General features: G+C 44.0%; 1 protein-coding gene across 1 annotated transcript; it reads left to right on the forward strand.

Annotated features, from left to right (window-relative positions):
• Positions 1–4,731: 4,731 nt before the first annotated feature.
• APPBP2 (amyloid beta precursor protein binding protein 2) lies at positions 4,732–24,314 on the forward strand. The gene is made up of 13 exons (XM_069033203.1): positions 4,732–4,892; positions 13,634–13,722; positions 14,437–14,588; positions 15,116–15,239; positions 19,388–19,556; positions 20,236–20,325; positions 20,744–20,811; positions 20,890–20,995; positions 21,268–21,392; positions 21,569–21,654; positions 21,994–22,184; positions 22,580–22,745; positions 22,943–24,314. Exons 1-13 carry the CDS (start codon positions 4,752–4,754, stop codon positions 23,194–23,196), a joined length of 1,761 nt encoding a protein of 586 aa, XP_068889304.1. The 5' UTR covers positions 4,732–4,751; the 3' UTR covers positions 23,197–24,314.
• The last annotated feature ends 281 nt before the right edge of the window (positions 24,315–24,595 follow it).

Genomic DNA, 24,595 nt, shown 5'->3' on the forward strand with positions numbered 1-24,595 from the left:
TCCACATTTTTAAAGGTTTTTCCCAGTCAGTGAAGGAAGGTGGGATCTGACCACACAAGGAGTTAACACCCCTGGCTCTGATGGATAATCACAATTGCTGCACTTGCCCTGAGGCCTGACCATAAGGGCACTGGTTTCACATCTCATTCAGAATGGGACCCTGAACTGATGTATATGAAAAACAGAAATGAAAATGTATTTATCTGGGTTGCAGTAAACATGAAAGGAAAGGGGAAAAAAACAACATTAAAAAAAGATCTGACAAGTTCATGTGGATGCTCTGCATTTAGCTCTTGTTTTAGAGCAACAGTCTGTTATGTTGGCTCCTCTACAGTTTAATGATTTCCTGTTAAGAATTTAAAATTAGAAGCCTCCAACAACTTCCCCATAAACTATTTTCAAGGTTCCTTTAATATCCACATCAAGGAGATATAGTAGGTTCATATGTTATCCATGTCAGTTCGCTTCCTTCCCACTTCAAAATAAGCATATTGCAAGGAAATTCAGCAGGTTTTTATTGTTTTCTTAGAACCCTTTTTTCCACTAACTATGCCCAGCTATAATAATTAAAAAATAGAGCTCACATTTAACCCATGACAAAACAAGAACTGCTGGTCCAATCTGAAAAGCCTAAACTGTGCCAGATAATGATCCAAGTCTTAATTTCCCATTGATGAATTTGCTCAAATTTTCAACTACATCCAATATTGAACTTCCTCTTCAAAATTTCACAAACCCTTTTTTACTCTCTAACAAGTCTCTTACCTTTGAGGAAAGCATGCAAATGACACTCCCTTACTGGCAACACATGAAACAGATTCCATATTTTTCATCCAGGCTTTCTAGAACTATACTCCTGAAAAAAAAAAAATAGTACTTATTTATTTACAAAACCATTTGAGACAGGCATATAAAAGGCAGAGCATCTACAGGCCTCCCCTCTCAGTTCCTCAGAGGGTCAGTGAGAGGGCTCCCAAACACTAATCACCACTTCCCTGACAAAAATTACCATTCACATCTACCCACCAGAAATGCTCATTATGTGAGTGCTTCCTAATTGGTTTCAGTTAAAAATGAGTCAGGTGAAACTGCAGGTGACTTAACCTGACCTGAGGACACAGCAGTAGGAAAAAAGCAGCAGTAGGAGAGGCAATTCTGTTGCTTCCTGCATGATCTTTAATGAACACACAGCTCCTCATTTGGCTGTGATATAAATCTACGAGCACAACAGGAAAAAAAATAACAAACAAACCCCTCTTTTCAGTTTGCAGCTCAGTCACAGAGTCAAAAATTGTGAGAGAAAGACAACACTGCTACTTTCTGCAGTAATTTTCAGACCAAATTGACTTGTTAGCCATCCATCCAGATTTGGAAAGAAATCATGGAATGGCTTGGATTGGAAGGGACTTTAAAGAACATCTCATTCTCACCCACTGCCATGGGCAGGGACACCTTCCACTATCCCAGGTTGCTCCAAGCTCTGTCCAACCTGGCCTTGGACATTTCCAGGCATCCAGCTTCTCAGGGCAATCCCTGCCAGGGCCTCGTGACCCTCACAGAGAAGAATTTCTTCCTAAAGTCTAACCTAAATCCACCCTCTGTCAGCATGAGGCCATTCCCTGTGCCCTTTCCCTCCATGCCCTTGTAAATAGTCCCTCTCCCATCTTCCTTGCAGGCACCTTCAGGTGCTAGAAGGCTGAAGCTGGGTCACCCTGAAGCTTCTCTTTTCCAGGCTGAGCAATCCCAACTCTCAGCTTTTCATGGGAACAGCCTCTTCTAGCAGAAAGGAGTTTCAGCAATTTACTGTTGTCCGGAAATAGTAACTCAGTACAAATATCTGGTTGAGATTTGGGGTTTTTTTAAGGGTTTGAGCTTTTGGGGGGGGGGGACAGAACATCACCAGGCTCCATCCATTTTCTCCTGAAATCACACAACCACGTCTGCAGATGTAAAATCTCTTCCATACGAACTCCTTCCACACAGGGAGCTCTGACAACCCAGAGGCTGTTTGATCTCTGGGGGCAGTTTGGGGTTTTTTTTTGACAATAGAAGACCACGATTAGATTTTCTTTCTACAGTTACCCCTTGTGAGGCTTGTCTGCATCCCCTTTCCCTCCAATGACACCCAGATGTCCCACGCTCCAGACGTTGTGCATGTGAGGGGTTCAGATACCCAGCTGCATCTTCAAAAGCTCAGATTGCAGCAGCCAGACTGACTAAAGGCTTTTCCCCAAACAACATCCATCCCCATTCTGCTTTCAGGCACTGGCAGAGTTTGTAAAAGTCCTTTAACTATTTCCCCATATTAAAAAAAAAAAAAAAAAAAAAAAAGAGAAAGATACCAACAAAGATAAGAATATCCATCAGAAGCTCTGCCAACAAGGACTGGAGTCAGAAGGATTTTCCAACATCTGCAGTGATTAATGAGTGATTACATTAAAAAAATTTATGGATGGGAAAAGCACACTATTGAATGAAGGCATTTTATTAATAAGCTCCCAATATGGTTTAAGGGGGAACAAAAGAAGAAAAAAAAAAAAGAATTAAACAAATGTAATAACTAAGGAGTAACCAATTATTTAATAAAATAGTCTGTTGTGAGTCAGTTTTGCTGCTTACTTACTATCTCAGCACAGTGGCTGAGGACTCCCCCAGCTCTAACACCCTTAACAACAAAGTAGCTATTTATGATAAAAAAAAATCACTAAGTAGTTCAATATAGAAATATATCAAGTTATACAGTATTAAAAAAAACCAAGTTCTTGCATATTTAAATTCTACTTCGAGATTAAATTGCCTTTACTATGAAGATTATTTTTCAGGCTCCACCAAAATAAGTTACAGACTGAATAACATGCTCCAGAGAGGCCTTATACAATGCTCTTCTTTCACAGACACATTTATTTCTTCTTCTAAATAGGTACACTCTACATTTGTCTGCAAAATAATTACCAGGCAGTAGAAAGTGCAGCCTAGCTCATTTTTCAAAACATAGTAATTTATCAAGAAGATAAAGTCCATTGCCAAAGTGCTTGAAAAGTACATTTACCTTCACCATTTTTTAAAGGAAATTTATTAGATACTTTACTTTAAAGCAAAAAAAAGAGCATTGTAAGTTCAAAAGTTACTCTTTTCAATATCTTATCAATACCTTTTACTTCATGCCCTGGAAACCAGCTCTGTCCTGCTCTCTGTAAACCTCCAACCTTCCCAAACCAGGCTTCTAAAAGTAACTGAGCTAAATAGCCTCTACCCCGGGGGGCTAATTGCCAACAGAAAGCAGCTGTATTCCCTCAACTGAAATAAATCCTCATCATTTCAGAAAATAAAAGAAAAATCTGAAGCCACTAATAGGAAAAGAAAAAAAAAAAGGGACAAAACAATTTTCTATGGTCTGTTTATGTCACATTCCTTTCTTCCCACCCCATAACATTTCTTTCTGCAAGTAAAGGACAAAGAATAATGTTCTCTTACAAAAATGGGAGGAATAGCAACAATTTGGGTTATTAAAAGTAATGTGCCCATAGTAAAACAGCAGGAGCTCTGCCGCCTATAATTTTTAAAACAAAAAAGAACAGTATCGATCCTACCCTAACTAAGAAAACATCAGCAACAGAAATTTCATACAATAATGAAACTTCTTTAATATTTAGGATTATTATATCCTGTAATAGCAAACTCTGGGTGCCCAAAAGGTGCTCACACGAGCTGCCAACACACCTAGAGGTCACAGGTTGCCCAATATCAGCTGGGTGTTAGCACAGGTGAGCTGTAAATGATATTTACGCTCTATGAGAGGTTTGGGCTGGGTTGGGCTCAGAGTGTGAGGGGCGATATTTGGTTATTTGGTGCTCAGCCGCTTCTCCCTGTGCAGATAAAGCCCCTCGGGCTGGTGTGGGCCGTGGTGGTCAATCCAACCTCACTCCCTATGGCTGCCTGCAGGGATTCACAGAATCCATAGGTTTAGAAGGGACCTTAAAGACCATCCAGTCCAAGGCAGGATCACCTGGAGCAGGAATGTTTCCAGAGAGGGGGATTCCGCTCCCTCCCTGGGCAGCTGTTCCAGAGCTTTACCTCCCTCATGAAAAGTTCTTCCTCATCTTGGGGTGGAACTTCTCGTGTTTTAGTTTATGGACATTGCTCCTCATCCTGTCGCTGGGCATCACCGGAGAGAGTCTAGCACCATCCTCTGACACCTTTGAGATGTTTATAAGCGTTAACGAGATCCCCTCTCCGTCTTCTCCAGACTAACCAGGCCCAGCTGCCGCAGTCTCTCCTCATCAGAGAGATGCTCCAGACCCTCCATAAAACCCCACCCCACAACGCTGCGCTCCTTCCCCTTAAGTCGCTTCCCTCGTGCCTCCCTCACAATGCCCCGTTCTCGCTGCTGCTGCCCGTCCGGGCAGGGCTGCGGGCCCCCGGGGAGCCGCGGGGCGTGAGGGCAGCGAGCGGGCAAGGAGATGAAGAGCCCCGAGCGCCCTGGGGCGCGATGGAGAGCGGGCGGGCAGGGGGACGAGAGCCGCGGGGCGTGAGGCGGAGCGGGCAGGGCTGAGGGAGCCGCGGGGCGTGAGGCGGAGCGGGCAGGGCTGAGGGAGCCGCGGGGCGTGAGGCGGAGCGGGCAGGGCTGCGAGAGCCGCGGCAGCCCCGGGGCACGAGGCGGAGCGGGCGGGCGGCGGGAGCCCCGTGAGGCGGAGCGGGCGGGCGGCGGTGGGGCGGAGGGAGGGAGGGGAAGGCGGCTCCGCACAGCCAAGATGGCGGCGGTGGAGCTGGAGTGGGTCCCCGAGACGCTCTACAACACGGCCATCTCGGCCGTCGTGGACAGCTACGGGCGGGCGCGGCGCCGCGACATCCGCTCGCTGCCCGAGAACATCCAGTTCGACGTGTACTACAAGGTACGGCGGCGGCCGAGCGGGGCCGGGCCCGGCTGGGCCTGTGGGACGTGGAAGGAGAAGCGGCCCGGGGGGCGGCCCGGGCCCGCCCTGGCCTGGTCGGGGGCGCGGGGCTGAGGGGCTGCGGGGTCTCGCCGGTGCGGGGCACGGCCCGAAGGACGGGCCGGGGGCCCAGGGCCTGTGTGGCCGCCCGAGCTGCGGCTGGAGGAGCGGCGGCTCCGGGCTCGGGCCGTGCCGGGGCCTTGTGGCTGCCCCCGGGACCCGCCCCGAGGCCACGGTGAGGGGCTGGGGAGCCCCCGGGGGCGACGCGGGGACGGGGCCTGGCTTTGGGGGTCGCGGGGGAAGGTGCCTCTCGCCACTGGGGAGCGGTGCGGGCTGGATGAGGCCGAGCTGGCTGTGCTGGAATATGTTTTTTTTTTTCCTTTTCCCCTTTCTTTTTTTAATAATGTATTGGAGATGGTGATGTCAGTGGTTGAGAGAGCAGTTTGCCGTGGTCTAGTATTAATGATCTGGTAGGAACCAGATGGAAAGAACCGAGTGTTGTTTAATGCTGTAGTTTATTTGCATTAAATCATTCTTTGGTGCAAGGGCTGTTCTGCGTTCAGCTGCCCCTGGAATATACGGATTTGGTGTAAAAGGTGCACTGAGATGGTCCATTAATTTCTTATTGTCCACTAAACAGGCATTTCATTCATGTGCAGGAACAGCTGTAAATGAGCATTCATCGGGGAGAAACAATGTCTATAAAACCTAAGATGAGGGATAACCCTTCTTTCCTCTTCCAGTGAATTTCTAAAAATTTAGGAGTTTTTAAATGAAGTAATTCTTTAGCCTGATCATTGTGAACCAGGGTTAGTGACCCATCATATACATGGAGACTGGTAGTATTTACAGGGGACAGGGAAATTGCTTCTCTAGCATTGGAACAGACACGTACATTTTCCGCGTCCTGGTTATTTCATGTCTGCCTTAGGTGCTGAGAAGGATGGAAACCCATTTTTATGACATATGAGCATGCTCACAGATAATGATGTGATTGACACATAGTAGTCATCAGTTAAAGACTGAAGACATGAAAATCGCAATGTGGAAGAATACTTGGGAGGTTACTTTCAGGTGTTAGTAAATATGACCCTTGACAAATAAACTTCCTTGGCATTGCTGGTCCTCATGTTCAATCGGGTGAGAGGATGGTGCTCTGTGGATTTTGAAAGTATAAAGCAAAACCTCCTTCTAATGATAGAAATATCCAAGTATGCATTATTCCCAGCTGTTTAAAAACTAGGAGAGCTTGATAAGATCATTGACTTTTTATGCTTTTATTAGTGCTCCTGAGTGGTTGCTTTGAATCAGGTTCACGTGGAGTTGTTCCATGATGAAGAAGATCCAGCAGCATGTCTGATTTCTGAGGAGACTCTCTAACACGTTTCTTTTGCTTGTGTACATGGGTTTGTCATCTTGTGGGGCAGATGATAATAAAGATGATAAGTGCCTATCCCCAAAACAGTGTTTGTGTTGTACTGACAGTACAGCTGTTGTTAATGACACTGATTGCATAGAACCACAGACTGGTTTGTGTTGGAAGGGGCTTTAAAGATCATCTCATTCCACCCTTGCCATGGCAAGGACACCTCCCACTGTCCCAGGCTGCTCCAAGCCCCAATGTCCAACTTGGCCTTGGACACTCCAGGGATCCAGGGGCAGCCACAGCTTCTCTGGGCACCCTGTGCCAGGGCCTCACCCACCTTAGATATTTCTTCCTAATCTCTAATCTAAACCTGTTCTCTGTTAGTTTGAAGCTGTTCCTGTAATTTCTGTGTTTCACAGCAGGAGTTCTTGAGCTGTGTAAGGTGTGCTGATATTCCTCTTACCAACCTGCATCTATGGGATGTCCTCATTCAGAATAAACCAAACTGGGCCATACCTGCAGTGAGTGTTCCATGGCTGCAAGGATAGGCTGGGCTTCCATGTCCTCAGTGTCATCTTTTCTGTGTAGGACAACCAACTTGGATGGGGCCTGGAATAACCTGGTCTAGAGAATAGCATCCCTGCCCTTGGCAGGGGTTGGAATTACTTCAAGGTCCCTTCCCTCTCAGACCATTGTGTGATTCTCTGTGCACCTATACACACTTGGTAACTGGTTCTTGAGTCTCTGTTTGGATGATGACAGCATCAAATATGTTAAAGGTATCATTCAGGGGCAGCTGAATTAGGTTCAGCTGGGGACAACATCCCTCTCACGATGTGTGTGGTGCTTGTTTTGCTGTTTTGCAGCAGTTATTTTGAATGTCAGGTGGACGTTAAATATCATTTTATCATGGTGAGCCCTATTCCATATGTCCTGACCATTGAGTTCTTTAAAGCAGAAGTAGAATTTCCAAAGCCATTAACAGTCTTTGGAGTAAGACAGACTAGAAGACCTCTAAGTATTTGTTTGACTACGTGGTGTTTGTTGCTGCTGTGTTGGGGGGGTGTCAATTAGTTGTTAGTATCCTATATCACTTTCATTCTGTGATGATGAAAAGGAATAAAAAATGTTTCAAATCTTTCACATATAACTTGTAAGTAATAGTTTCTTATCTAGATGTTAATCATGGTTTGTGGTACTTGAGATTTGCCATTGATTTTTTGAAAAAAATAAAAGGTGGTACCAGTCAGATTTTGTTTTGATCTATGGATGTTAATTGTCTGTGGCCATACAAAAATGTTTTTATCATATTCATTGGTATAAACACTCAATGTTTACCAGGTTTGCCCAGTTTAACCAACATGTCCAGGTTGATTCAGAAGTTGTAGGTGAGATACAATAGCAGAGATGGTCGATGTGCTGCTATTTAAAAGGGAAGAAGATGCCAGCAGTGTCTTGGTTTTGTTCCCCAGGATACTCTCTAATCCAGTGTTTGGCTCTATTGTCATAACATACTGCCTTTATTTCCCACTCCTTGACAAATCTGATTTGTTTTACCTCTACATCTTCCAGAATTGTTAACTTTTGGAACGTGCCTTATAAACCTGGGTGAGGAATCGATCTGGGATAGCTGCAGGATGTTCTTGTGGGTTTGATAAGGAATGGGTTCTGCTGCAAGGTGACAGGAACAGGCAGGTTCCTCATACTGAGCATATTTATCTTTCTGGAGCATTCTCAAACAGTGACTAAAACTCAAAACAAGGCACTATCAAATAATCATGACTGTGGTAAAACAACAAACCTGCACTGCTTCAGCAGGGTATCACTGCATATCTCTTTTTTCAAGCACTGTTTGACTTTTCCTTGCAACCAGTAGAAAAATAAGAGGCAGAGCAGGATGCTTGTGAGGATATCCTGGAAATTTCCAAGCCTACATTTGAGCTAAAAAATATTTAAATGTCTTATTAATCACAGCTGTATTTTGAGGAGCTTGATAACTAGTATTGTTACAAGTAACACCTGCCTCTGGGGGGGAAAAATAAAAATGTGCACACATATCATACTTTGTTTCCTTTGGGTGTTTGCCAGGTTTGTGGATATCCTGGTTGGGTTTTTTTCCTAGTTAAACTAGTTAGGTTCTCTTGCTTGTTTTTCTGGGGGGGAGGATGAGAGAGAGGGTGTGTAGTTTTTAGAAGCCAAAGAAAGAAATATGCTGGATCTCATTTAACTGAGATTCAGCACATGAGCAAAATGCCAAAATTGTATATTAAAAAGTAGTGACAGCTGGAATAAACTGCAAGTCCTCAAAAAAAAAAAAAAAAAAAAAAAAAAAGCCCTGAACCCAAAACAAAACAACCAAATCAACCAAAAAAAAAAAAAAAGTGAAAAAATCAACTTACTATATTTTGTAGTTTGTTGCAGTGAGGATAATGTTTTGAGGGGAGGGTGTTTGTATAGAGAATCAAGTTTTTTGTTGGCAGAAGTCAGTGTCTTACGTAGATTTCGGTTCTCTCCCTCTGTACCTCAGCTTTATACTCTATTTTACATAATTATCTCATGACTTTGATTCCCAAGGTGCTTCACTGCTTTAGTGTTCTCTGTCCCAGCTATCTGCTGCAGTTACACAGTGGCAGCCTCATCTTGGACTTGCACTGGTTAATGAGGAGTTTCATCCCATGTTTATTTTCCTTTTGGAATGTCTTTCCTGGATTGTGTGTTTCTCTTTTCTTACAATTGATTTTTCTTGAAAATAATTTGTTCTTGGAATGTTTTCTGGTGAGATCATTAACCACAGGAGCAGTTGGAGAGGACATTCATTTGGTTTCTGTCACGTTTAGGTATTCTTTGAACCAAAGAAAATGAACAAACAGGAATTTGCTGACAGTTGAAAACAAGAAGCAGAACGTCTGTTCTCTGCATTGCAGCAGAGGTTGAGTTTACTGATGGAGAAGCATTATAAGTGTAATTTCTGTCCATCAGAATAAAACAAGCTTGTCCCAAGGCTTCAGTCTGCAGGGTATTTGATGAGAGTGAGAAGGATGAGCTCCCCCTGAAATGAAGTGTGGCTGTGCTGCTGCCTCAGCTCCGAGCTTCCCTGCCCAGGGAAGCACAGCCAAGGTCACAAGCGCAGAGTGTGAGGGAGGCAGAGCATCCCAGAGCCTTCTTCTGAAGGGCTTCTGCTGTGACCCCCAGGGTGAGCTCACAGAGACTGAACTCCCCTCGTGCTACTGTTTCTGGGGTCAGAACTGAAATGTGTCTGTGGGAAGCAGTGATGATTTCTGCCTGTGCACACACACAGTGTACAACCTCTCCTGTCACCTGGCTGGAGCACAGTGTGCAGCAGGACTGCACTGAATGCTGCTGGGCTTAAATCAGAGCCTTCTATCACCTCTTCAAATTAAAGCTTCACAGTGGAGGAGAATCATTACCTCGTTAGTTTTTGCCAGTTATTATTAACACATGCCTTATTTCTGTAGTCTAAATTTAGATGTGAACTGAGCTGTCTTTCCTTGTTATGTCTTTACTAGTTTGAAACTTCTTGTCTTCTAACTTGTGCTACTCAGATTGCCTTTTTTGACTTTCTACCTCTAACTGTGGGCATGTTTTCTCATCCCAATATCCTCCAACTTCCCTTCCTTTTCAGTATCCTTGTTGAGTCTGAGACACCAGAACTCATCATAATTGAGATAATGAGGTCACATCATGAACAGAGGTGTTGAGCTCCTGCTGAACAATAATTCCTATTTCCACTTCATTTCCTCTGGGCGGATTGAACTTCAAAGCAGGCTGGGTTTTCCCAGTTCCTGAGGAGAATCTCACACGTGTGACTGTGTGGCTCAGACTTTGTATCCCTTGTGCTGGGCTCTGTGAAACACAAACTGTGCTGCTCTGGCCCAGAGAGCAGAGCAGGTGGGAATGTTTGGGCTGTGCAAGCACTGGGCTCTATAAGATCTCTGAAGTCAGGCTAGTTCAGTAACATTGGTTTCTTTCTTGGTTATTTATTTGATTGAGGTTTGTACAGATCAGCCTGGTAGCTGGCATTGTGCTTTCCAAGGAGAGCTGAATTTTCCTTTTAATGCCTTAAACAGCATCCAGTAGAAGCAGTGCTTGTGCAGAGGATTTGTAGATGATTTTGGAATTGATTTAAAAGCATGGAATATACCTAAATTTTGAACTGTTTATTTTCTGTAATGAGTCATTTGTCAAGAGATTGATTCAGTGAACTGTTGACTCAGGAAAACTTTTTCCTTCCTTGTTGAGTGGGGAAGGAACATGGTGGTTTCAGCCCAACTTTTTTCCCAAATACTGCTGTTTTTTAAGTACACTGTCCTTCCCTAATCTGGCTTGATACTCCATGTTACATTATTAGGCATTACAAAACATGCTGGGGAGCTTCTTGGATTTCCTCTGTAATTCTTACTGAAATATCCATGTTTTTCAATCCTCTTCCAAACTGGAGCAACAGGAGCATATTTTTCAAATTGCGTCTTCTTCAGTTCCTCTTTTAGCGGATCCTTGTACAGCTGGCTGGAATTAACCCCCATCTGCTTTGAAAAATGATTTTTAAAATATTATGTTTATAGAAAGTTTGGTTGTTTTTTTAAGCTTAATCTACCCGGGGAAAGACAAGAACTTTAATAGAATTATAATATAATATTAAAATTACAAGTTAATGTCATTAACATGTTTAATTTGGGACACCACAACGTGCAGCTTTTATAACACACCCACCTGGATGTGCAGTTCAACATTCAGCCTTAGATCCTGAAGGAGGGTCGTGGTGAGTTTCTCACAGCTGTGCACAACAGCTGGATTGGGCATGTGTATAGTAATCTACCTGTATATTAAATTTATAGCTATCCTCAGTGCCAGAACTCATGTGTCAGTGTGAGCTGATGGAGTTGGGAGTAATCTTGCAGGTTTTGAGTCATTTTTCCATAGTTAAAGAAAAATAAATCCCTGGTAGGTTCCAAATAGGTTAAGCTGGTGTCTAAAGGACTTTTCTCTCTTCAGAACAGATCAGTTCTTTAGAAGTCCAAAGCTCTGTGCTCATGTCAGGGCATGTTTTTCTTGAATTGCTGTTTTGTTTTCATGTTATGTAGCAAGGCTGTGGTCAGGGATTCTGTCTCTCTGGAGCTTTGACATGAGAATCATTTCTTCAGTCCTCCCAGCTGCTTCTCAATGAGTGTTACTGGATCTCCTGGAATTACTTCACAGTTTGACGTATACTCACTATTTCCATGTCAAATTTAGTTTGAAAATATTGCTGTAACCACCATAACAGTTCCAAGAGGCTTCCAGCTGAGTTAATTCTTCAAAATGTTTGCCAGTATGTTGAGGGAAGGGGTTACAGGGATAGTAAAAGTCTCAAAGATGTTGTATTTCAAATTAGAGCAGTGAAAAATTGCAGCTTGGACTTTGGGGCCCAAGCCAAACTTGACATGTGCCCGAAATTATTGATGTTCTAAAACTGAGGGTCCTGTGGGACCTTCCCCTCCCTCCCACCCCACCAGGCCATTTACTCCTTGGCAGTTTCAGAATCTCATGTAAGAGGGATTCTCTCCTTACAAGATGTGTTTATGTAACCTCATAAATATATAAATTTTTAAAAGTCTTATTATGGTTAATATTTGATAAGCCAGGAATCTCTGGGATTTTTGGCTAGCAGTGCAAGGTGATAGGAGGGAGTGATACTGTACTTGAGAACTGTGAAACGTGATAGTAATTTTGGTTGCCTTAAATCCTGCTACAGTAGCTTGGAGATGTCTAAGCTTCCTCCAGAAATGAGCTCACCAATTATTGATGGGATGCCCACCTTCACTTTGGGCATGGAATACCAGGCAATTTAAACAGCCCTTTTTTTTTTTTTTTTCTGCAGAAAATACATTTTAGGTTTTATAGAACATTTACTGTGAGACAGCTGTGCTGAAGAAATGAGAACATTTAACCATGACTGTAGCTTTTAAATACAGCAGACTGGCTCTTCCTTCAGTGCCAGAGAGAATCCAGCTCCAGCAGGAGCTCTGATCCCTTTGAAGTGCAGGGACACGCTGCTTTATCTGAGCAGTTACTTTGCATGCAAACTTGCTCTGGTTTTTAAAAGAGTTGCCTTTTTTTTTTTTTATGCTCCCCCAGAAAAATAGATAACAAAAAGGAAAACATTCATTTCTGGCAATTGACATTATTAGGTCAAAGTATTTTTGAAGTTTTTTTGTAGGTTGTGTTGTTAAAATAACAAATTTCCTGTGCTCTAGAGCCAGTGTCATGTACTTTTACAAGAAGAGTTGACTAAAACTAAATTTCAGGCTGGAGATGTTCTCATGTGCTGTGTTTGGAATATTAATTCATCAGCTCCCAGTGTTTGTGGAGAAAAAGGTGAACCAGGCACCAGATGCTTATCACTGGAAGCATTTTAAGGCATTATTAAAAGTGGGAGGAATATTAATGTTTTCATTTAAGCGCTGACGGTGCCTGTGGCAGGTGTGGAGTGGTGCTTCCTTAGGTCCTGTACCCTCCTATGCTCATCTGTGGGTCAGGGCCTTCAAGATAATGAGAATTAATAGTTCACAGTGGATTTCTCTGACATTTATTTGCACAGTCCCTTTGTACTTGTGTAAATCTATAGCATTTATAGCCTGATGTGGCAGAGCTTAACCATGCACTGCATGGACAACTGTCTGTGGTTTGTTATGAGTAACACAGCTGATAAATTTGCTTATCTGCAGGCCCAAATCACTTTGGGCATAAAATGAGCCAGCGCTTTTAATAAATGCATGAACAGACTCCAGTTTTCCCAGTTACTGATGGGGGAATTACCTGTGTAAGCTCAGGTGTAAATGGGGACGGGGCTCGTGCCTGTCTTTGTGCTGGGTATTGGTGAGTCACTCCTTGCAGAACTTGTGGGTTTGGGTTTATTTGTATCTGATATATTTGCATTGCTGTATCCTAGATTTTGTGCCATTTAAACACGTTTTGAAAGTACTTGGTATCACAGCTGTCAGTTGTATTTTTTGCTGATTTCAGTCGTTTCTTGGTTTTGTCTTGGGTTTGTAGCTTACACGTGGCAGAGTTTTGGTGATGCAGGAGGACACAAACACCTGGAAATACATCTGTAGATTAAAAAAAACCCCTTGAAACCACCTATGGACCTCTCATAGCTCAGTTTTTTTAAACATTGAAGTTGTACTCCTGTGGTGAAATCTTCTGATACTGGAACTTTTTAGCCTGCTCTATTCAATGCTTTAAAGTCTAGATTTCATTGTAAGTTATCTTTGCTAGTAAGCTGAATTTCCCAGATCTTAAATTTTAAGATTAACTTACCTGGGTTTTTTTCCAGCTTTACCAACAGGGCCGCTTGTGCCAGCTGGGTAGTGAATTTTGTGAACTAGAAGTTTTTGCAAAGGTGCTACGAGCTTTAGATAAAAGGTGAGTATCTTAATAGATCAATAATTCTCATTTCAGCTCTTAATCTCTCCATCTAGGAAGAGAGGTTAAAAAAAGGTGCAAACAAGAAAAAATGCAACCCCCCCCCCCAGATGCTCAACACAGAAGTCGGTGCTCAGACAATCCCTGAGCAGTGACAGTCACAGCACCCATTTCCTGCTGATTTAGCAAATCCTGAGGGATCGCCCCAGTTTGAAGAGTTTTCCTGTCATTAAATATTCCAATTTGTGGTGTTCCAGAACTTGACTGTTTTAGATCAGATTCTTTGTAACCGGGATGAGCTTTGAGTCTTGAGGCACCGGTTCCTCCCATAGCATGTGTGATGTTAATGAAGCCATCACTGCTCACCATCACTGCTCATTTGTCTGGAGTGCTGGGGGAGGGAGGATTGGAGCCCTCCTCCCTGGTGAGTTTGAGCTGGAAACTGTTGTTTCCCGGTTTTAATCCTGTGTGGGCAGCTTGTGTTTGGCTCCCACCGGAGGGTGTCCTTGCAGAGAACTTGGTGTGCACTCGCTTTGTGTTGGATCACCCAGCACCTGGGATCCATCAGCTGCAGCCTCACAGTGGGGCTTGTACTCATCTGCTTTGGGTTTTGAGGGAGGCTTGGGCTTGACTTGTCTCGTCTAAATTCATGAGAGGCAACTGACTGCTTTCAAACCTTCACGTGTAACCGAGCTGTGCTTCCTTTTGTTGCAGACATCTGCTCCATCACTGTTTCCAGGCTCTGATGGACCATGGAGTCAAGGTTGCTTCTGTCCTGGCCTATTCCTTCAGCAGACGGTGCTCCTACATTGCAGAGTCAGATGCTGCTGTGAAAGAAAAAGCAATCCAGATTGGGTTTGTTTTAGGTAACTGCTGCTCATGGGCTCTTTGCTTTCTCTCTTGCAAGCTTCAGTTAATCTAACATTAATTTTTTTCCCCGTTAAAGATTGGCCTTTTAAAGAATGTGTGTTTTGTAACAGAATTTTTGGAATGCTACTTGGTGTCTTAAAAGAAATATATTTGATTTAATATCTAAGAATATATAGACTTTTTAAAGTTCAAATAGTTTAGGTTTAAAATTGGTTTGCAGATGTGATGAGGAATTTGCATGATTTTGGTGTTGGTAAGTTTTTCTTGACAGAAATCTGCAGGAAAACTCTGTAATACCAAAAAGCCATCCTAAACCAAAGTATTATTTCCTTCAGCCGTAGGAGAATTCTCCTCTTACATTTCATCCTTTACAGGTCGGGAGGGTTTCACCTTGACAGGATTTCTGTCTGTAGAAGCAGGTCTATTAAATAAGTGTTCGTTTTGCAAGACTTGAGCAAACCCTTTTTCTCTTGCCGATGTGTTTTGCTCTTCACATTGCTGTTTGTTGCTGATTTTTTTCTAGGGGGGTTCCTGTCAGATGCAGGCTGGTACAGTGATGCTGAGAAGGTGTTCCTCTCCTGCCTTCAGCTGTGCACCCTCCACGATGAAATCCTTCACTGGTTCCGTGCTGTGGAGTGTTGTGTGAGGTGAGCTCACCTTGAATTCTGGGAAACCTTGGAGCCATCCAGCTCCAGATGCTCCTTTAGTGTTCTGCTGCACCAAAACACTTTCCTGGCTAGAGCTGAAGATCAGGAGGTGCTTGTTTTACACTAATCCCTGGATTTTCAGCTTCTAAGTTGGCAGCACAGTACAATGGATTAAAAAACCCAATGTTTTGCTGTCCTTTGTAATCTTTCATGAGTAACACTGCTGGATAACAAGAGTGGTCCAGAGTCCTTGTTTTCTCAAGGATTTTTGCATGTGAAGGAATGTTCTGTGTTGGACTTTGCTGAAGTTCTATTTATGACAAGTAGAATTTGCCAAATCCAAATGCAAACAATAATAGATACAGTTGAGCAGAAATGAAATCAGAACTTGCCTTTCCTGATTCCACATCCAGCGAGTTCTCTTGTTCCATGCTGAGTACTTAGCTCTGGGCCTGGGTAAAGAAAGATCTGGATGTCCAGTTCTTGTGGGCACCTCCAGCCACAGCTGAAAACATTTGGGAAAGGGGATTTTTTGCTACTAGAGTTTTGAAGCTGCCTTGTTCCTCAGGGCCTGCAGAGGTTCACATTCCCTTGACAGAGGCCTCTGTTGCTCTTCCCCCTGTGCTGAGGTGTGATGAACTGCAGGCAGGAGCTGGCTGGGTTTTGTTGCTCTCACCATGACCAACCTGTTTTTGCACACTCCAGATGTGCCCTTGGGCACCTGGAGGCTACTGGGCAGACTTAAATTAGGATTTTTTTTTTTTAGCTGCTGTAACAAATAATAAAGCATGTGCTGTATTTATCTGAATATAGAGCAAAACTTGTTTGGAAAGCTGCTCCAAAAAAAGCCCTGCATCTTGTTTATGGTTGGGCAAACATGAAGAGTAAAGAGGCTTTGCCAAGAGCTGCTGATGTCCTGTGCCAGCCCCAGGGCCATGGCAACGCTGCTCTGCCTGGTTCTGCTGGCTGGCATTCCAGAAATGATGCCAGGAGCCTGGGCACACGTATCCAGCGTCCTAGAACTGGGGAGTGATGGATATAGAGCCACAGTTAGTGCTTGGTCCTTTGCCTTCTAATTAATCTAAAAAAAGTTTTCTCGTTGTATCAGGCTCTTTGGCAAGCTGGAGAAGTTGCTTAAAAATAACTCTGTCACCTTCTCCAAATAGAAATGAAAAGAAGGGAAAGAAAGGCAGAGAAAAAAGGGAACTGTCTCTGCTGGACAATAGCTGTGGAAAGGAGATTTTCTCTCTGTGCTAGAAGAAAGCATCCTGTGTTAGAATGAACCCTTCTGACCTGGAGGTGTTGGCTCTGTTTGGTAGAGACATCCATTGTTCTCTAGGGAACTGCTGGCCTGTGTGGGACATCACCCCTCCGTGCAGCAGGGGGAGTGGGAAATGTTCTGGCATCTCCCAAACACTCAGCATCCTTGGTTTGGGGATGTACCAACCTGAAAGAATGTCAAACACTCTGAGAAGGGCTAATCTGTAAAATCTAAACACCTTTCTGTGGCAAGAGAGCAGTAGTTATACTCAGCTTACTGCCTCTCAAATTGAGAATAAACTTTGTGTTGTGACCACCTGATCCCCACTGCAGGATGTGATGTTTGTGCACTGAGCTTGCACTGGAGTGAGGGGGAGTTTTAAGCAAACAAAATTCAAGTCCAGCTTTTCAATGTATGACACTTTAAAAAAGTGGCAGCTCTTGCTCTAAAGCTAACAAGTCAAATCTCTGGGATTTGAATTAATACATTGTGTTATTAATAGAACGCAGTTTAAAAATGTGTGAAGTTTTGTGTTATTTGAGCACAACTTGGTGTTTCCTTGTCCTGGCAGTAGTAAATTCTGTGGAGAAGCTGGGAAGGTGGGAGGTTCCTCTGAGCTTGTACACTGCTTTCCTGCGTGTGTGGTGCTCTTTTTTGGTTTGCCTTCTCTCATTATTCTGTGTTAACAGTAAGGTACAAATACGTGGTTCTCCCACTTCATTGTTACACATTTGGCTGATTCTTAGGCTGTTTTCTTCTGGTGGTTTTAGACTTCCTAAGCTGCTGTGTTGGCTCTGAGAGACTGAGTTTGTTGGGGGAGGTTAGTCCCCAAAAGCTGTTATTGCAGACATCAAAAGAGGTTCAGAGCTATTAGCATAAATGTCCTGAGGCCTTTTCTCTTCCTCTTGGCTTTATCTCCTAAGATTCCTTTGGATTAATAAAGGACTTTTTTGTTACTCAGAACTGGATCACATAAACTCTGCTTATCCTGGAGGATTGGCTTAGGTTTAGCTTGGTTTTTTTGGAGATTTCTTTGTTTCTAGACACTGTCACTGAAGCATCCAGACATTGGATATGATCTTTCCCAGGAGCTTATCTAAATTGCAGTGCTATCCCCACTGGCTTATTCCATTACATGGGATTTGGGCTCCGTGGTTTTGATGCTGCAGAGCAGCTCCCAACTGAATGGTGTTGGCAAAATGTTTTTTTCTCTTTCGGGAAAGTGTTTCCTTAATTCTTCTCTCATTTCTTTATAATTCCTGTCTCTTGTTGCTGGAATGTTCCTGTGACCAGGCACACAATGCACTTGTACATTGTGTTTGGTTCTGAGACTTTATTTAAGGAAAAATGTGGGTGTTGCTTTTTGCTGTCTGTTCTTGAGCCGTGGTGCTGTTTCCCACTGGAGAGCTGGAGCTTGTGTAGCTTTTGCAGGGTTTTGAAGGGCTTTTCTTTTGATGTTCTCTTTGTGCAGCAAATACACATCTGTCATGTGCTTGTCTTCACGCCCTGCTTAGGAAAATGGGAACTCTATTTCCTTTCTCATTACTGTTTGAGTTTGGTGAGACATTTGGGTGGGAAACAGAGGGACAGTGTTGGACAGGCTGAGTTTTTAGGGTGAACTGAGCTGTATTACAGGGGGCATGGCTGCAGTAGCTTAAATCTCCACTTGGAGCAACTGGAAACAGGTTTAGAAAAGAAAAAAAAAATAGCAAAACCTTCACTGTTCACTCCTTCCCCTTTAACAATTGACTGGAAGTTTTATCCTAATGTATCATATCGGGACTGAAATGCTGTTCCTGTACATGAACCCACTTGGTCAGAGTTTGAGCCTCTTTGCAATGCAGCTTCACATTCTGCTTCCCTTCCCTCTGTGCAGGTCTCTCCCTGTGCTGTGTTGTCCTGATTTCCCCAGCCTTGCCTGGTGTTTTCAGTCTCTGTTACTCACTGTCTAATGACACATTTCCAGCAGGGACAATGGAGGTTAATTCACCAAAATTCCACGTCTGCTCACTGGCAGGTGTTTGCCATGGAGCAGGAGCAGCTGCCCTGGCTGGGAATCCAGCTCTGCCCTTTGGGCTTGGAATATCCTAACACACCCATTCCAAATGCACCTCGTTAAAGCCAGTGAGCATCAGCCTATGTTAATGAACAAATTCTTTACTTTTATTTTAAATAAGTGCCAGCAGCTGGAACTGTTACTTCTCTAGGGAAGCAGGAATAGGTTTCAGCAGTGCGTGGTGTTATTGGCTGTATTTGGATGTTGATCCTTGAGATGGGAAGGCAGCAGGGTAGGAGAGGGAAGAGCAGGGGGTGTTTGAGTTGTTGTGGACTTGGTCAATAAGATAGTCTCTCGTGGTGGTGCTGGAACGTGTGTGGAATAGATGTGACTAAATCTTTTGTGAAGACCTCCCCCAAGCCCCAAAGCACAAAAATGCCCACTTGGAGCTACTCAGGGTTTGGGGGGAAAGCATAAGGATGCAGGAAAATGAGCTCTGTTGTACTTACTGTGGCTGTTTGGGGTTACCACCCTTTGGGAAGGAGGTGGGAGAGATTTCAGACTGCATAGGGCAGGGTTTTGGGAGAGGAATTGCATCAGTATTGAGAAGAATGGATTTTATGAAAATTAACACACAAAAGCTCCACCCCAGAGTGTGCATTGGATATGCAAAGCTGCACTGATAGGTAAAGTCCTGTGACATTTCCAGCAGGAGAAATTCCTGCGGAAGCTGCCCTGTGCCCTGGTGGGGTGTGTGGCTGTCCCCAGGCAGGGCAGTTGTGCTGGGCTGGCGGAGCCGCAGCCGCGTGCGTGTCCCCCGCGAGGTCCCTGGTGCTGCGCGTGCAGCGGTTTCTGCCGCCGCCCTCAGCAGCTCTCTCTGCATCCCCCAAGGTTGCTGCACGTCCGGAACGGGAACTGCAAGTACCACCTGGGAGAGGAGACGTTCAAGCTGGCACAGTCCTACATGGACAAGCTGGCCAAGCACGGGCAGCAGGCCAACAAGGCGGCGCTGTACGGGGAGCTCTGCGCCCTGCTCTTCGCCAAGAGCCACTACGACGAGGTGAGGGGGCCTGGGGGCGGCGCTGGCACCTGCCTGGGTGCTCCTCCTCAGTCCTGGTTCTGATCTCCCTGGGAGCTGTGGCACTGCCAGAGCAACGATTCCTTTATCCACTGCTGTTTCTATGCATCGTTCTGTGTTAGTCTGTAAGCTCTGTGCAGCGCTTTGACCAATGTGAAGATACATGTGTTACCTTGCCCATACCTGTTAGTCATCTGTCAATGAGATTTTATAAAAGCTTATTTTAATAGGGAAAAATGGATAGCAGAAGTCAGTCTTTGCACCTGTTTTGTAAAACTCTGTCTTAAGTGAAACTACTCTATAAATGTGTTTTCCTTTAGCCCCTAAGTTCACTGACAGGGTGTTGTCCTGTACACTGGGAATTGTGAGGATTGCTTAAAGATCATAAAATACCCTGTTCTGTCTGTAAATGTAATTGTAATAATATAAACCTCAGATTAATATAAAATACTTACATATTCACTGTTAACCTTAAAAGTGGGTTTTAAGTCTGTCTTTTAAGACATAACTGGACAGTTCATTACACATAAGCAATCAAACAGCGTATTTTAAATTTTGGAGTGTAAATGACCAGCTTTTCAGAGGCAGGTAATGTTTTTTCTTAATGTTACAACACTGTGAAGTTCCAGCTTCATTGTGTTGGTGCCTTTCTGTCCCACAGGCCTATAAGTGGTGCATAGAAGCCATGAAGGAGATCACAGTTGGGCTGCCTGTAAAAGTAGTGGTGGATGTGCTACGACAAGCATCAAAGGTGAATCTAAAATCTTCCTGTTGGCTGAGGAGAGGTTGTTAACTCCAGAATTCTCCTCAGGAGCCCTAAGGCTTGTTTGTGTTTGTCTCAGAATGGGTGGGGGGTTTTGTTTCTATTTCTTTCTCCCTGAGACTGAGTTAGAGCTGCACAAGTGACCATTGTGACAATGTTAACCTGTGAACTTCCCTAAGAAGGGCTCTGTTCCCTCTTTGATCTGGACTAGGTACAGCACAGTCCCTTCAGTCAGGCAGGATAAAATCAGTTTATTAATGCTGTGCTCATTTTCTTAAATAATTGAAAAGTCCTTTAATTACCACAATGATATTTTGAAATTAGAAACATCAGTAAGTGTGGCAGTGTCTGGAGGGGCTGAGCTGTGAGTGCCCAGCTCCTCACGTGCTCCCCTTCCCCTGCCCAGGCCTGCGTGGTGAAACGGGAGTTCAAGAAGGCTGAGCAGCTCATAAAGCACGCTGTGTACCTTGCCAGGTAAGGGGCATTCCAGAAAAAACCTTTCAAAATTATACTCAACGTGCCTCAATTTGTAATGGAAGTGTGTTTGTGCAGGGAGCATTTTGGAGCCAAGCACCCCAAATACTCTGACACGCTACTAGACTACGGATTTTACTTGCTCAACGTAGACAATATCTGCCAATCTGTTGCCATCTATCAGGTAGGCAGCAGGACTTGTTTCTCTTGATATTTTTAATCTCTCAGATGTTGTAGTTAATTCATGGAGGTAGAGAATAGTTGATTTAATGACTGCAATGATGATGTTTACAAAAACCCCAAACACCGCCAGCTATGGGGTTTTTGCTTTCTTTGTCTTCCTCTGACTCATTTTATGTATTTAGTGTCTCAAATAGAAAAGAGAATTTCAGAGCCAGCAGATTGGGTTTTTTTTCTGTGTTAACTGATGAAATTGTATTTTTGGAACCCTTGCAGACAGCGCTCGATATCCGGCAGTCAGTGTTTGGAGGTAAAAACATCCACGTAGCTACAGCTCATGAAGACTTGGCTTATTCCTCGTATGTTCACCAGTACAGCTCTGGGAAATTTGACAATGCACTGTGAGTACAACACACAGCAGCACAGTTAGTACTGTACATGGGGAAAAATATTCTGAAATGACCCAGACTTTGGCTATCATTTAAATGCATGTTCATTGCATTAATATTTCTAATATTTTATCAGTCAGCTGCTGATGTACATAAACGTATCTTGAATTTTTTATTTCAACTCTCAGATTCCATGCTGAACGTGCTATTGGCATTATCACTCACATTCTCCCAGAAGATCATCTTCTCTTGGCCTCTTCGAAGAGAGTTAAAGGTAGTTCCCTTCATTGTCTGAACCATTTGGATGTGTTCATCCTGGTCCCTACCAGGCAATGTAGCTTGAGCTGTCTTTTTCAGTGGAGGTGTTTGTAGTCCTTGGTGTTTACAGCACACTTGTAAATACAAAAAAATCCCAACTTCAGGACTTAGCCAGAAGAGTTGGTGTGGGGCAGTAAAATTACAGAGTATGAAATAGTGTTGGGAGCTTGAGACAGCAGTGTGACAGCAGTTTGTGACAGGCACAAAGCCTGGTGAGCTGTGTCCCGAGGTGTCTGGGGTCCGTGGCTTTGAGCTGTGTGTGGACACAGTAACAGCTCCTCTCTCCTGCCCCCAGCACTTATCCTGGAGGAGATTGCCATAGACTGTCACAACAAGGAGACAGAGCAGAGGCTGCTGCAGGAGGCTCACGACCTACACCTCTCCTCGCTCCAGTTGGCTAAAAAAGCCTTTGGGGAGTTCAACGTGCAAACAGCCAAACACTACGGCAACCTGGGCAGACTGTATCAGTCCATGAGGAAGTTTAAGGTAAGACTTTACTCGTGACCCAAAGTCTGCAAGACAGCTGAAATCTGTCACTACAAATGATGGGTTTCAATGTCCACAATTCCTAACTTCAGTTGGTAGTTCTGTGCTTGGAAAACTTGTGCTTTATCATTCACCTCAAAAGCTTTGTGCAAAAATAATCCATGGAGATGGATAATGCTCTCAGAGGGTGACAGAGCTTGGTGCTACAATCTGCTGATCCACTTAACTAAAGAATTGGAGAACTTGGTTTACATTTGGCTTTGTTCCTTTTTGCCTGTTACAAAAAGCTACTGTTTAAGCTGCTACATAGTTAAGTTTCTTTAAACTTTCTTTCCCCTCTTTTTCTGGGCTGGTGAGTGGTGTCTGACTGACCTGTGTGAATCTGGCCCTGACAGGAAGCAGAGGAAATGCACATCAAGGCCATCCAGATCAAGGAGCAGCTCCTAGGGCAGGAAGATTACGAAGTTGCCCTCTCCGTGGGCCATCTCGCCTCCCTCTACAACTATGACATGAACCAGTATGAAAATGCTGAAAAGCTTTATCTGAGATCCATAGCAATTGGTAAGTGACCACAGCAAACTTAAATGTGTTAAAGTTTTTAGAAAATAACTTGGCTGTTAGTCTTTAGACAACATTTTGTGGCTAGAACATAAATGGACAATGTAGGCAAATTTTGTTGGTAAAAATAACCTGAGAACTCAGATGCAGCACATGGATATTTTACCTCTCAATTTGGTTTTTCTCTTGGGTTTCTTTAGGAAAGAAGCTTTTTGGTGAAGGATACAGTGGACTTGAATACGATTACAGAGGTCTCATTAAACTGTACAATTCCATTGGCAATTATGAGAAGGTGTTTGAGTACCACAACATTTTGGCCAATTGGAACCGGTTGCGGGACCGGCAGTTCTCGGTCACGGATGCGCTGGAGGACGTCAGCACCAGCCCCCAGTCCACAGAAGAAGTGGTCCAGTCTTTTCTGATGTCTCAGAACCTCGATGGACAGAGCAGCTAAGAACTTGGTCAATTAACCAGTTAAGGTTTTTTTCCCCAGGTTACAGGGGGAAAAGTCATACTGTGAAATCTAAACCATGTAGTTCTCTGGGGGCTGGAATTTGCATTGAAACACTGGTCCAGTCTACTGAAGAGTGCCCATACGGATGAATGTGTGTTAAATTCCTCTCAGCATGTGTATGGCATGTTTAGTTGGGCTCACATTTTTAACTTGGTATTCCCAAAAAAACCCCCTTCTTTCTCTCTTGTTTCAAAAGAAGCTACTTTGCAGAAAGTCTGCAAGAAAACATTAAATAAAACTGTTTGAGTTCAAAAGAGTTGCATTCTTATTACAGATGGAAGGTTTCATCGAGAGCTTTCTGCTGATTCACAGAGAGAACAAAAGCTGTACTCTGAGGAGCTGTAGAGAAAGGTCTTTCTGCTGTATCACTGTAGCAAAGTTCATGGTAAATAGCCAGCAAAGGGAGGATGTGCTGGCCTTGGCTGCTGCCTTACCAAGAAAAGGGCAAAGCCCCACTTTGGAGAGCACCATCCGCTCGTTGAGTGCCGCCTGTGCTGTTGTGGATGCCCTGAACTGGACCAGTACAGATCCCATAGACCAGCAACCACAGTGTCCTCGGTGCCACCACCAGTGCTCACCTGAGCAGGACCAGGACACCACAGTGGACCAGCCTGCTAGAAACCGGTTTTGGACCAGTGGCTTTAATTTAGTATTTCTGCCCTTGCATTCACTTTGACAGTAGAACTCTCATTTAGATGTCTGATCAGTGCAAATGATATCCATGTAATAGATCCAGAGCTAGGAAGTGAAATGATGGTTTGTCTGTACCCAGCGAGCTTCTGCAGAGATTCCTGGCAGTGCCACAACTCCACACGCTCCACTCTGCTGCAGCCACTCCTCCTTTCCTTTCCCACGGGCTCTTACTCGGCTAACAGAGGCCATACCTTGTTTATACCAGTGAAGAGTTTTGTATTCCAATCCAGTTCCATTTTCTGTTTCTGGAGAACACAACTTACTGTACAGTTTGCAGGGGTCAGTGGAAAATGCCAAAAAGCACAACAGGTCTTTTTTTTTTTGTGATGCTTCATTTCTACATTAAACAAGAGTACAACCAGAAACCGATTCCTTACGTTAATTTATGAAGCAGAGCTCAGCTGTACAGACCCTCTGAGAATGCCTCTCTCACTAGCTTGTCTTAATCTTCTGCTGGGGGCTGCTTGGTTGTGTGGGTTTGGGTTCAGGTGTTGTTTGGGGTTTGTTTGATTTCCTGGCGTTGGGTAATAGTGAAAGTCTGTGTAACACAAACCAGAAGCGACTCGCTGCTGTTACCTCAGCTCTGCCAGCGGCACCAGCAGTGCCCTGGATCTGGGATTCTGTGGATTCTGTCAGTCTGGGGGTT

Source organism: Aphelocoma coerulescens, chromosome 19 (genome assembly GCF_041296385.1).
Source record: "Aphelocoma coerulescens isolate FSJ_1873_10779 chromosome 19, UR_Acoe_1.0, whole genome shotgun sequence".
Taxonomy (NCBI): Eukaryota; Metazoa; Chordata; class Aves; order Passeriformes; family Corvidae; genus Aphelocoma; species Aphelocoma coerulescens.